The sequence below is a fragment of the Limulus polyphemus genome, unplaced genomic scaffold (genome assembly GCF_000517525.1).
Source record: "Limulus polyphemus unplaced genomic scaffold, Limulus_polyphemus-2.1.2 Scaffold307, whole genome shotgun sequence".
NCBI lineage: Eukaryota > Metazoa > Arthropoda > Merostomata > Xiphosura > Limulidae > Limulus > Limulus polyphemus.
In genome coordinates, this window is record NW_013665917.1 from 94,867 (window position 1) to 109,976 (window position 15,110).

The 15,110-nt window shown below is 30.1% G+C and overlaps 1 protein-coding gene across 3 annotated transcripts in view; it reads right to left on the reverse strand.

Annotated features, from left to right (window-relative positions):
- Window positions 1-15,110, reverse strand: part of LOC106457245 — a 79,808-nt gene that overhangs the window by 24,391 nt on the left and 40,307 nt on the right. For all 3 annotated transcript variants that reach the window (XM_022383080.1, XM_022383082.1, XM_022383081.1), the window contains exons 6-9: window positions 12,998-13,025; window positions 11,061-12,054; window positions 9,835-10,003; window positions 2,041-3,575 (exon numbers count right to left, since the gene is read on the reverse strand). In XM_022383080.1, the coding sequence (XP_022238788.1) occupies window positions 2,041-3,575; window positions 9,835-10,003; window positions 11,061-12,054; window positions 12,998-13,025 (2,726 nt within the window). The remainder of the gene's footprint in view (window positions 1-2,040; window positions 3,576-9,834; window positions 10,004-11,060; window positions 12,055-12,997; window positions 13,026-15,110) is intronic.

A 15,110-nucleotide genomic window follows, 5' to 3' on the forward strand; every position in this document is an offset into this window, starting at 1 on the left:
TCGCAATATACAAACATTATAAATTATAGGTTACGAACAATACAAATAGTTAACTGAAAGATTAGGTCATTGCTACTTGTATGTTTAACATCATTCCTCAGTTGTGTTATGTTAATGTGTTAATTATATACAGTTAACAAAGAAGACCAATACGTAAATAACATCTGTATTTTTTTTTTATCTCTGAAAATAATGAATAAAACTGAATTTCAATCTCCACACCTTATCCACATTTCATATATACATGTAAAGTTAGCTTACTAAAATTTTGAAAGCTGATTTGTTGTGTTGAAATGTGAAAAAAAAGTCACACAATGCATTTGGTGTTGCTCTTACAATGCTCTTTTTAAGTGAAGTTTTCATGAACCTTTTTCCTCTTCTGAATAGGCTGTAGCTATGTGCATATATATCAAGAAAAAGTTGAGGAAATGAAACTCAAGGCTAATAAAGCAACATTTTATGCTTTAACCCCCTCCCCTCCTTTATATATAGCTGTTCAACTAAAATTTGCAGTTATTGGGGTTTGAAACAAAATACATTTCGATAATGTTAAAAAGACAATTAATTACAAAGGCTTTACAACAGTCCACCATAACCTGTATGTTTTATCAACATTATAATTATACAATGACTAATAAGTGCAAACCAGTCCTAAAAATTAGAAATAATAATATTCGGTACACTGATATAAGCAAAACTGCTAATTTTGTTTGTTTATTCACAGTTTCAAGAGTGCATAATTTATTATAACTTCATGTGACAAAAACTTTAATATAAAATTTCATTTATATATTATATATGTACAACTTTATTTTATACTTGCATAGTCATAGCTTCAAGTGTGCAAAGTTCATTGTAACCTGATATAATTAAGAATTGCATTTAAAAATTCATTATGTTGAACTTCATTTTTATACGTTATAGTGTGATAATACTATTTTACTGCCAATGATGAACACATTTTAAATCAAGTATAAAAGAGTAGAAACTTCCACTTTAAGAATTACAGTATATATGAAAGATATCTTATTTAAAATTATATACAGATTACCTCTTATGTTCTGATTTTGATGATTATGTATTTAGTATGAATATTATTACAATACAATATATAAACACACATCAGTTCTTTTATAATAATTAGTAGATATACTTTACTGTTTAAAATAACTAGAGTATAACTATGATTTATAACAAAATGTATAAAGAAAGAACTGATGTTTTCTGAAATTATAAATTACTCAACCTTGTGTTTCATATTTCTTACTTCAGTTGAATTATATGCAATATAACTTTTCATGACTAATATCAGAATTAACATGTAATTAATACATTTGTTAAACAGCAACAAATGATTAGCATAAACATTATATCAAATATACTGATGCAATCAAAAATGCCAAAAATCGACTATTTAAGGAATGAAAAAACTCCATCTTCCCTGATGTCATGGGTGGTGTGACCTCAACATTTGATCAACACTATACTAGAACTCTCTTACTTTAAAACATACAGTATAAGGATGTGTAATTGCATAACACTTCATTCTGGCTAAGAGCTTTTAGCATAATCGTAATAGAAATGTTTTAGTCAGTTTCAATTTTAACAGCCAATGTCTGTTTCTATACATAACCTATACCATAAAGGTTAGCATGTTGTTGCACTCAGGTTATACACTAGCAAACCCATATACAAATTGACTGGTTTCTGTGTACTTTTAAAACAAGTTTATATACAAAATGTAAAAGCAATCTTCAAACTATTCTTATGTTACTAGCATAACAAAGTTAACTATTATGAAAAACATCTTGTGACAGTTTGTTTTTAGGTTTAGTTTAAAAAACAAATGAAGAACAAATTCATAAGAAAAATAAACGAACTAGAGATTTATACTACTTTTCAAATTATAACCTTTTTGGTATGTACTTCAAAGTTGTTTGAGATCCATATATATACACACACACAGATATGCACAAGAGCCCATACAAAACAATTACTCAAGTGTGATGAAATCTTACAACGTACTTAAAAAGTACTCACCTGAGAAGATCCGCTACTCCTAAATACTGGAATATATAATTTATACAATCAAAGCCTCCAACCAGTTGATTAATATAACAGAGTGACGGTTTTGGTTTTTGCATTTTTAGAGTTTCTTTAGAAGCCTGACTCCTCACAGAATAGTTGTATATGCGTTCTGGGAGTTTGACAAGAGTAACTTTAACCTCTTTGAGCTTAATCTCTGATTGCACACTATGTTTTTCAATCTCTGTTTGCACACTAGGTGCTTCACTTTCTAGAACCATTAAATCTTCTTTAGGTAATGGTGAAGGTGTTTCTATGTGGCTACTCACAAATGGAATAGTTGCTTGTGGTACTTCTTCTGTAAGAGAAGATTCAGTCTTCTTTTCAACAGCTACTGTTTTAGACATTGCAAAACTGTTCTTGTCTGACACTGTTGTTGTTGTAGTACTAGTAGTCTTCATGTTATCTAACCACTTTCTCCCAGAAAGGTCAATCTTATATAAATGGACAGGATTAGATTTCTGTATTTGTACCCTGAAAGTGGAACTATTTGAAGCAAAAGGGATTGTGGAACACACAGACCCCCTCAAGGGGAGAACCTGAGGCAGAACTGCTATACTTGAAGAAGGTACTACAGACACGGTTGGAGTCAAACAGATGTTACTACCCGAAGAACATGTGACTAAATTTGTTACTGGCTGTAGCTTTAAGGAACCAGAGCAAATGGGTAAAGGTAAATTAGTATTCTCAGTTACTGGTTTGCCTACAGGGTTAGTAACAAGGAACCCATCTGGTAACAAAGGCGTATTTGCAACTGTACTATGGGCTGGTGAAAGTACATTTTTCTGGGTTCTTTGAAATAGTTGGGATTTACCAGCATCAACAATAGCTTCATTTCCAGTTCTAACTAGAGGATGGGATGAAAGTGCTTGCAATAGATGAGGAGAAGAACTTGACAAAAGTGGAAGAGAGGTTACTACTGCACCAGAAACACTACCAATGACATGTGATGGAGACTGAATTACTTGAACAGATGCTGGTCTACAAGAAGAAGTCTGAGTATGTACAGGCATAAAAAGCACATTTTGCACAACAGAGCCATGAACCCCATCACTATTGGAAACAGGAGAAACATTTGAAACTTGTCCCATATTATCACCTGCAAGAGAATTTCTATGTATGAATTTTTGTCCCTGTGGAAGACTATGCCTTACTGGGGCACCAGGAAATGGATGGATAGCTTGAAGTTCCAAACTGCTCAAAGAAGCAAGGGATGTCTTGAGTGGTACAGTTGCTTTTGGGGTGTTGTTTCTGATGCTCCCTTCTTTAGCAAAGGGATCTTGAGTAAGCACCACTTCTGGAAGAGGAATGGTTGTGTTTGGCCGTATATTACTCTCAGCAGGTGGTTTAGCAGGTGTCAATGCTTCTTCCTCAGCTTTTCCATTATGTAATGGTTTTGTTTGATTCAAGAACTGAAATTCTTGAGGCATGAAAGGGCGATCACCAGATGGAAGAAACAACACTTTTCCTTTAACATTTTTCCTGCAAAACTATAAGAAAAGATGTCTGTACTTTCTGCAGATGACTTTGCTTTTTCACTACTTTCACTAAAAGTTAGCAGTAGGTGAACATTGTTATCATATTATTTTTAAAGATACAAAAAAAAATATTTGTGGAAGTAAAGTTATAATTTTGTTTTACTAAGTGGTTCAAAAAATATCTTTTACAAAGAATACATTAAAAAAGAACTACTGTAAAAAATGAATGGAGCATTACAAACTAAATATTACTGTACATAGTTTTCATTTTTATTATTACAGTGAGAATTTTTTCTCTATCTTTATAAGTTACCTTGAAAATAAATCCTAGGGCAAAATCAGCTTTGGAAAAAAAAAATTACAGCTTAAAAAAATATTCATTAAAGTGAAATTAAGTGGATGAAACTTGTTGAATCCTATCACTCTGGAATACCATAAAACAATTTTTTACTTGCTTTATGTTGTCTTTCCATGTTGTTTTTTTTGTATTGTTAGAAACACATACTAATATCATCATTAGGCCTCAACTGTAAGAAGAAAAAGACTGCATATCTTTGGTGTAAAAACAGCACACCAATTACTGGTTGATGATGAAATTCATGCACATTCCCAAGTAGAGCTGGGCAGTTAACTCAATTAACTCAATATGAGCATCGATTAATACCAAGTAAAAGTGTTTCCAATTACTACTCTTTTTAATTATTCCAACTATTAAAGTAATTGAAATATTGCCCTTTATGGTTTCTCATTAATATTTTCAATTAATTCAAGTTTGTTCAAATTAATCATTAGTTTCAAGACTCACAAAAATAATTAACTAATTGAAATTATGGTTTATGATTATACTAAAGGAAAGATAACTGGCTGGCAGCACCCACCATAAAATCTTTGGCTACTTTTGTGTTAAATAAGTGTTTACTGTTTTTTACATTATGTTTTGTTTCTAATTTATAATTGTACAATTGTATTCTTTAATATTGAACACAATTGAAAATTACAGATTTACAATATTTTATAATTTGTACAAATGTTTTAGTTAGTGCTAAATAAACTATAAGTTCTATTTTTTTTACATTGTGTATGTGTTACATTTTAACACCACATCTCTTACCTTCCTGAATTTGAGTGTCAGTAGACGATGTGGCAGCCATTGGTATGCCTTGAACCAACAGGCAAACCTCATGAAACAGTTTTACTTATCTTTTCTGTCATGTCAGCCTTTAAACCATGTGATAAATTACTGATTTAAATGTATTAATTGATTTTAAATAAACAATAAAAAATCAATAAATTAATATAGTATTAAAATTTGCAAGTATCAATCATTTTATTAAGGTAACAAAAAGAACAAACACAACTTCTTAAGCATTGTATTTTATACTGTATAGAAAAACACCAGAAAAATATACTTCATAATCACTTATGTATAAATTGTATGTGATTGTAATAAAGCTGTCATATGACCCAAGAAAACAAATGTTTGTAGTAGCTCAATCAAACCTGAAAAAAAAAAGGCACCGAACCTAAAAGTTTTAAGCTTTGTTTCAAAAATGCCTAGATAACTTGATCATATGTTTCTGCAATTGGCAATATTTTCACTTGTTACTTGTGTGAGCAAATTTCCTAATAAAACTTTCCACACAATGTTACTTTGATAAGAATTAACTTGAAATTATGTTAAGTAAAAAAAAAGTCAACATTATAATGAATTTTGAATTGAAAATCTTTATCGAAACATTAACAAAAAATGTTACAACACATATTATATAGTCACAACTTACTTGAGTGTGGTTTATAGTTGTTTTAGGAAGTTAATCTTACTTTAATAAACATCAACTATAATAAATAAATATAGTAATAATTATACATTGAATATGCAAGATTACAAGCAAACATTAACACATTAACTATATTTTTAATAGTAGGAAGATTTTACCTGAAATACTCATAATGTTTGATTTTAAATTCATATTTTCAAGTTCATCAATACTAGTTAAATATTTATTCAATGCTGATTTAATACACATTTTTATCATTAAATAATGGTTTGACTTGGAATATAATAGCAGCCTTGGTTATTGATATAACTAATTTTTTCTACATGTCTCCTTTTATTTCTTTATAAATTTGAAAATTCAAATTTCTTCAGCTCCTTGTTTCATATACTGATTTTATTTTCTGCAAATTCCATACATCTTGGCTAGAACTAAATAATGTTTTCTAAATTACATGTAGTAAATTTATACTAACATATATTAATGATAATTGTGTTTTAATTTTATCATTATTATGCTATTTTTTCCAACTGTTTTTTCTGTTGTTAAGTGCAGAGATGCACAATGAGCTATCTCTGCTTTACCCACCATGGGTATCAAAACCCAATTTTTAGTTGTATATAAGTCTTAGTAAATACTTTATAATATGTTGCTTCCCCATACTTTTGTATACATTTCACAACTTCATTTACCCAACACTAAAGAATTTGAAACTTTATTTTTTAAAGCACGTTTTTTTCAGTTTTTTGATAGGAACTATACTAGCATCCTTTAGTTTCTTGAGTAACAAATTCTCAAACTATCAATCTATAACAATGATATTCAATGACACATAAGTGCAATACCACTCATTATGTTTGCCAAGGTGTCACTCATGCAAGCGTATGACTATATACATGTTAGTCAACTCTGTAGAAGATAATGAAAGAGTTTGAAATTCCAAATAAACTAATAAAAATGGTTAATGTTTGTTATGAGGGGAGTGAGTGTTTTGTGCAGGTGAGAAAAACTTAAACTCTTTCAAGGTGAAGAGTGGCCTAAGGCATGGATGCCTCCTGTTACCATTGTTCTTCCATACAGCAATAGAGAAAGCAGCAAGAGATATTCTGCATAGGTATCAGGGAGTGAGCCTGAGACGTAATAACCATAATCAAATTATAAATCTACTTGCATATGCAAATAGTGTACACATTATGGCTGAAATCAAAGAAGCATTCACAAACTTAGCATTGTCATTAACAATAAGTGAGGAAAAAATAAAGATTATGAAAGTATGTAGAAGTGATGAGCTTAGAGAATAAGGGAAAGCAATGAAAAGGAATACTGAATACATGAATGACTTTAAATATCCGTAAACCACAGTGACGAAAGATAATAAGAAAACAGGTTTGGCATCGAATATAGAAGTATAGTAAGTTTGAAGATGATTATTCTATTAATTCAAATTTTGGTACTTTGCATTGCAAACACATAAATGACATATATATAATGTATGGAATATGTCAATAAATGATAATACTGTAAAGAACCTATTTAAGCCATCTCCAAACTATATTTTCTAAAAACGGGTTTCTCGTCATCAAACTATAACTTTTAGGCCTTCTGGAAAGTAAATATACTATAACAAGGAAACAATTCAATGCCTGCTTACTAAAAGAAAAGATATGAAACCAACAAACTGGAAGTCACTTAATTCTTGAACTGCTCGAATGCATGAAAAACATTATATATTTTGATATTGGTATCTTAGACTGTAGTGTAATAATATTTAATAAAAGTTAATTTAAAAAAATCTGTAGGAAGAAACAACCAGAATGCTATTAATCATATTTTCTGGTTGATACAGCTTTTGTAATACATTGCATGTATGATACATTTTCATGTACAACAGTTTAGGATGAACAAAGTAATTTACTCCTAAGTTATTAAATCTAAAGATAGGTCCTTTTTCCTAATGAATTTTTTTGCCACAAATGTTAAGTCAATTCCAGATGTTAATTCAACTTTTATTTCAAAAATTTTAACCTAAAAATAGTTTAGAACGTTATTTTCTAACATTTATTTAGTGTAATTCATGACGAAAAATTTAACAAAATGTTAAAATTTTCATTTTTGTATTGTTCCAAGGAGTTTTGCCTGTAAACAACGCAACTGTAAATTTTTTTAGAATTTTTCTACCCATCCTAAATAATAACTTTATTTTTACTGAGAAACTATATGAAAATAGGAAGATTAATCTCCTGTGAGAATAGATGATTATTTGAATGTTATTGATTAATGAGCCAGACAATTAATCAATTAGCAAATTCCACTAATCGTCCAGCTCTTTCTTGAGTGATATGCGACTTCTCATCTTCCCAAATTTACTACATACCTGAGAGTAGATAGGTGGACATTGCAGCCTCATGTCAGAGGGAAAGGCTAGGATCAGAAATAGTTTTCGAAAACTGGAGAGAATAACCTAACTAACCTAACTCTAGCTCTGTAAGCTAAAATTGATTTAGCTCACGAACATTTCAGTAAAAGGTACACTTCAAATACAGAGGAAAACTACAGATACATATTTGGTAAAATGTAAAATTAAAGAAGTTATGGAACTCTGAAGCTACTAAATGAGAAATAGTAAAGAGTTTGATATCACATTTAAATGTTCTGTAAAGAGAGTACATGGAATTACACTATTATTTCTATTTCTGATAGGCTGAAATTCGCTAAGTGTTATGAATATTGGTATTGCAATACATTGAAATCAAATGCACAAAGTATTTTAGGGAAATAGTGATGAACTTTTCCAGTAAGCTGAAACAGAGCTAGAACCAAAGGAAGACCAGACAGAAGATACCTTTTGTCACACACATATCTGTACCTGAAATGTATTTGGTTCCTAGGGTTGGAGAATAAGGTATTTGTTTAATCACAGGAAAATTGGGAACTGAAAATGAAGTGACAGTTTACTTTTAGTAATGGTTTTGTTTATCATTTATGTATTTCTCCTTCTACCATTTAGTTCAGCTATATTTTTATTTGCTTTAAAAGGTAAGCTCACAGGCCTTCTAGTGTACATTAAATTAGTCTTTTCTTTTAAAAAAACAATAGAAGACTCCCTTGCAGTGATGTATAGATACTAGATTAATGTATGATTATGTAAAACAAATGCTAAATTGTTAGTCATGTGATATATAATCTTGTGGTCTTGCAAGAATATAAAAAGCGTACAATCTGAACTAAAGTGAGACTGTCATGAGAAGTTGGGCTAGAGATGTGTTAGATATATTTGTTGATTATTAAAAGAAAGATTTTTGTAGATATTTGTTTGATCCTTATTTGTGTTATTGTAGATAAGTGTTCTTCTGTATAATGTTACAAATTACATTTTTTATTCTTCTGATTCTTTTAATTGTTATTATTACTTGATGTGATTTAATTTCCCTAAAAGGAAACTTGAGGCTGCCTTGAGGAGTCACCTGTTTTAACCACTTGCACGACTATACAGTAGTATGTTGTCTGTCAATCAGTCAGAAAACACCAAAATGTGGGCACGTAAGGGATACTTAACATTGCAGTTTGTACTGTTATGATGTCAGTAAAACAGGCACATGGCATGAATTACAAGAACAATTATGCACTCTGTGGTCTACAACTCAGCATGACATATGAACTTCAAATGCAAGAAATAAAAATATTTGTTACTTTTAATTTTGGTTGCATTTACTCTTAAAAAATAACACTTTTGGAGACCCTGTGGAAGTACATCTAGTACTAACAATGAGACAAAATCCTGGTCAGGCACAGCTTGTTGATTATTGATCACTTTTACTTAGAAAAACTTGTAGTGTGTTTAATAAATTTGCAATTTATCTTATGCTGGTAGTAATATGGTTGTTTGATATGTTACAAGTCAACAGATATAGTTCAAGGGCACTACCAAATTATGTTCCTAATATCCACTCACGAGAAAACCGAGATTTATAGCATTCAAAAAATAGTAATTGCTAAAACAACTACCCAGATAACAGGGTCTTGAATTCAAATACCATCTGATCTGTTTACATGTTTTCAATAAATATGGGGTGCCACCTTTAAAATATCAATGGTTAAATCAATTAACATCAACAATTTCAATAAAAAATGAGAAGATACAGATTCTTATAAGCTAATTAGCACAGCTCAAGTGTATTGCCAAATATAGCCTTTAGAATCAATAAGTAAAAATTGAGTGTGCCACTTTGAACATTATAGGCTAGTTCACTAAAGTAACTACTCAGATAACACAGAGGCTTGAATCCTGCCCATCTCAATTTTAAATTCTTAAGAAACAAATTTAATATTGTTAATGTTATTCCAAAGGTATCATATAGTATTACATTGAGTATCTTTAAGTGGTTAAGTAAAAAAATGTCTTTGTGCTATACCATCAACAAAATAAACTCAGCTATCTCATTTTATACATATGGAAATTAAAAGAAAGTGCAACCATGAATAAATAAACTAGTCACCTGACATATAAAAATGGAAGAGCAGCTTGAGGGAGGAATACCAACACACTCTGGATGAAACAGACAGAGGCATATTCCACAGTGAAGGGAGGGGAGCTCATAGTTCCGACCCATACAGTGTAGAGAACACAGAATGGCTTTAGATGAACGAACTTTGATCTTGGATAGCCTAAACATCAAAGATATTACTGTTGTCAATTGGTCAGTATGTGTAACCTGACAAAAAATCAGGTCACTTAGGTACTCTTACATGCAAGAGTTAAAAATGTCATGATTTAAACTCTTTAACCCTCTCAATATGGGTAGGTCAAAGTGTGCATGTCACGACTTTTGAGAGAATTATATTCAATTTAATTAAACTACTTTATTATCACTATACATAAATAAACTTGGCATCAAAACATAGCAACTGAATCAAATTTTAATACAAGTTTTGAGTTCTTAACTTTATAATGAAATATTTAAAAAAATCCTCAATCTACCCTAGTATGAGAATTGTGACACCTGTTCTCTATGTCTTCCCTCTTTTTTTAATTTATTTACCACTCCTCTGAGAAGTACAAAATTTAACATAAATTGTTCATTAGAAAAAAGATATTACTCAGGCAAAGCATAATTTTTATAGTCTTGATACAAGCTTTAAGCTATTTAGGATAAACAATTGTAGTATATAATTACAATTTATAATTATTCTAAAAAGAAAAAACAATTTTAATCAAAAACAAAACAAAAAGAAAAGTTTGATATATATTTAGGAGGTTCTAAAGATTACCCAAAGAAATCTGACGATTTTCAGATGAAGGAAAGTATTTTTAATCTTAACATGAAAATCACTGTGTACTTGGAGCAGTAGACTCCATATATTCATGGACAAATTTTTAGTAAAAAGACTCAATTTAAAAATCTGGATTTTTTTTTGCGTACAAAAGACTTGTAATGTTTACTGAAAGCTTGCCAAATTTTGTAAAAATATACAAAACAAATTAAAAGTTATAGTATGGAAACTCTGATGGTCACGTTAGAGTTAGAACATTGTCAAATCAACTGAGCTTGCACGAAGAGGGTTAAAGGGAAAAAACAACAACTCACAAAAACTGTTTTGAATTGATTTTACAAAATATTAGATTCATGAAAAAACTTAAGGGTAAAGTTCTTATAGGTGTATTTGTACCTACTAATTACCAAGTGTTACATAGCACAAGATAAGTCTCAAAAACAATACTCACAAAGAGAAAGTTTTCTGATGCTTTTTATGTTTTACTTGCTCATTTTTCTTTGGATTAATCTTCTTCCTAGCTTTTGGCTTCTTTACTTTGTTTGCATTAATCTGTGTCTTAATTTCTTCCTGCATACTTTTGTTTGAACTGATCTGCTTCACTTCATCCTGCAAACTTTTGTTTGCACTAACCTGCTTCTTAGCTTCATCCTGTATACTTTTGTTTGCACTGATCTGCATCTTATCTTCATCCTGTACATTATTGCTTGCACTGATCTGCATCTTATCTTCATCCTGTACATTATTGCTTGCACTGATCTGCATCTTATCTTGTGCCTGCACACTTTTTTCTGAATCTAATTTCCTAATACAGATTTTAGGGATTTTTATGACAGACTGCAAAAAATATTGGATCTGTGGTGAAGATTTACCTTCTTTAAGTCGTATGGGTGTAAACTTTATTTTTGGACCACATTTTTTTTTTCTTTTAGGTTTGAGAATACCATATGATAGTTTTATTGGTGTGCTTCTTGGCACTATGGGTGTATACTTAATTCGTGGGCCACATCTTAATTCTCCTTTAGATGTGAAAACACGATCTGACAGTTTCTTTTGTGCGCTTGTTTGCACTATGGGTGTATCCTTGATTCTTGGACTGTATTTGTTTCCTCCTTTAGATACAATATTATCCAAACTTTTTTTACGTATGCCTGTTGCTGTGGGTGTAGGCTTGATTTTTGGAATACACCTTTTTTCTGTTTTAGGTGTTACACTACCATCCAATTGTTTTTTTGGTGTTTCTTTTGCTTTGGGTACTGGCACTTTAATTTCTGGAGTTATGGAGGTGGACACTCTTTTCCTCTTAGTAGGAGTAGAAGAGATAATTTCTAATGTTTTAGATTTTGTACTGGCTAATCTGTGAATCTCTAAAGGCTCATGATAAACAGAATATTTAGCATATGTGAAGTATTCCAAAGGAAGACGAAAACTGGGATGTTTTTCCACTGAAAATAAAAGCATAATAGGCACATATTATTTCTGTAAATATGCTTTGAGCCTAACACAAGCATTATTTATACAAATAAATGTTTTGGGAAGCTCTAAGTCTAAGAAAATGCATAAACAAAAATTAATTCTACTGTGAAAAAAGTAATCACATTTAAAACTACTTTTATTAAAGAAAAGGAACAAAAAAGTTATAGACACAACCACTGAAAAAGTGAAGGGTCCACTCTGTAGAAAGAGACCAATGATCTCAGAGTAGAGAATCTACACGAATACTCATAACATTTGATGTAAGACAGACTTGGTGATAGATATAATATGAATGAAGTCAAAGATGAAGAGAGGAGAGACTGCAGCAAACCAAATGCTGTGAGATCAAATTCCACCCTACTTGCAGATATACACTTTAGAAATGTCTTTGTGAACTAAAACACATTGGTGGTCTAGCATGGGTGAGAACTCTTGACAAACATGATAAACAGTCCAGAGGTCCAAAAAGCTTTAGTATATTTACATATATGTTTCCAAAAGTGTTAGTATGCCTTAAAAGCCATTAGAACATGAAGGAAAATATTTTCACTGATTACATTAAAAATACTTAAGAGATGGAAGTTAAAAAACAAAAGAAGTTCACATGTTCAGAAAAGACATTTTACAAACTTTTGAGCAAAAAATAAAAATGTTTTCTAACCATATGTCACAAACATTTTTTTTTACTACTTGGCAAATTACTCTAAAATTAGTCATTAAAAAAGCCATTTACAATGATTATGTATTGGTTGAATTAAAATGTTTATAAGTTTTTACTTTTAAAAGCAATTTTCATTTTTTACTAAACTATAAAACAGTATACTGAAATATCTATCTTTTAAGCACCAAATTATATCCTAGTAACTTACAGAGAAAGAAAAAAGATCAGTTTATAGAAAGAAATATACTTACTGAAAGACTGCACTTCTTTTATGGATCTCTGTAAAAATGAACATATAATCATTTGTGTATGTATGTATGTGTATATATATGATATGATACAGCAAATCAATGTTTTATTTAATCAGAAATGTATTGCTTTTGACCATTACATAAGACAATCCAGAAAACTGGCTTTATCCACCAGCAACTACATAAATTCGATTTAACATTATTCTACTTTCAAGGATCATGGGGCTTTTGAAAATTCACCATAAATTTGATGAATATATATTCAACATGTTATAATTTTTTAAGTTAAACTTTTCTAAATAACCATTTAATAAGAATTTATTGCAGAAAATGACTATATTTATAGCTGGTTCTTTTAACTGATAAACGTTGTGACAAATTGTTTTTAAGATATGGGCATGACACAGACCATTAAGGGGGAAAATTTATTTACTTAGCTGCAGCCTGAATATGTATATACTTAATGGTGAATGATTTCTGAACAATAATGACACATGTATTAAAATAGTAACTTATAATTAACACAGTCCAAAGCTTTACATACAATGTTGACTTGAAACAGCTATAATCAGATTATATTAAATAAATATATTTTATCTAAGTATCAGTCATAATGTTAGTGTATCATTAACTTGGGGTAAGAAATGTGTAACAAAGAAATGTAACAAATGATCTGACTTTCTTGATTTCATTTCTTCAAGAACAAAAAAATGAGACTTTTGTAGGAGTGAGAAGAGATATTGACAAAAATATTTGTTTGGATGAAGAAATAACACTGGTGATTGAAAAATAGAGATGAGTATGTTATATTAAAATGATTATAAAAACAATAAGCAAATCAGCAAATCACATGACAACTACAGCCAATATAAAGTCATGGTACAATGCAATGAACTACAATGAATTTTATTCAGCAATCTAAAAGTAAAGAAAAACTTGGTACATTACAGACCTGCATTTATACTAAAAAACATTGTGGATAAGTTGGGAATTAGATACAGGAAGAAATGTAACTTGTTTTGATTCACTGAGTAAACATTATTACGGTTAATATGATAATATAATTAAAACCAAATTGTGGTTTTGAAGTATCTGAGGAATATTCATTACCAAACAAACCAAAAGACTTTACAAAGAAGAAATGTTCAGATACATTGATTTTAGTCTATGAATGAGTTGGGTCTAGATAGATAACTTAACTTGCTAGGACATTCAATGGTCCTGATATGTAACATTGGGTGATCATGCAAAGATCAGTAACCATTCTTAAAACAAAAGGGGATTTCATTCTTCTGTAACTGGTAGCATGAATCAGTAATAGAAGATGGAATAAAAACAAAAAAATCTTAATTCTATGGAGTTAAACACATTTAATTTTGCATTAAAACTGTTTAGAATTCTTAGGACAATATTAAATCAACAAAATTGATATAGCATGGGAAAACCCTCTATCGCCCACTCTAGTAAATGTATTCATGGATTCTTTAGAAACAAAAGAAATTCAGTCATATTCCCTGCCAAGATGAAGAAAACTACTACTTTAAACACATTAACTTCATCCATCTTAACATGAAACTCACAGCTGAAGAGCAAAAAGCAATAACCATAAACTTCCTAACAACAGATCCCAACAAATTTACACAATTGGCTATTTGTTCCATGTTCACCACGAGTATTGAAACCTGGATTTTAGCAGTGAGTCCTCACACTTAATGCTGAGTCACAGATCAATGGAAAAATATAGATATACTAAGAAGATTATAAGACACTGCTTTCCACCTCTGTCCATCCAGATGAAGAGAAGAAATAAATTATATTTTAACTTACTTTAAAGGTTTAAAATTTTTTTCAGAAAAAGTCATTGATAAATCACTAAATTATAAAAATAACACTTATCAACACAATTAATAAGATAATAAAGAAAGTGAAAACAACCAAATTCATAGGAATTCCCCCATATATGAAATATAGAAAAACAGCTTACAAGAATATGGAACAAGCTTACAAAAAACAAACAAGAAAGATATTGAAATAAAATTCATAAAAAAACAGAACAAAAGTAAAGGGATTACTATACAAACCTTACAGTAATGAAAAACTACAAAGATGAATG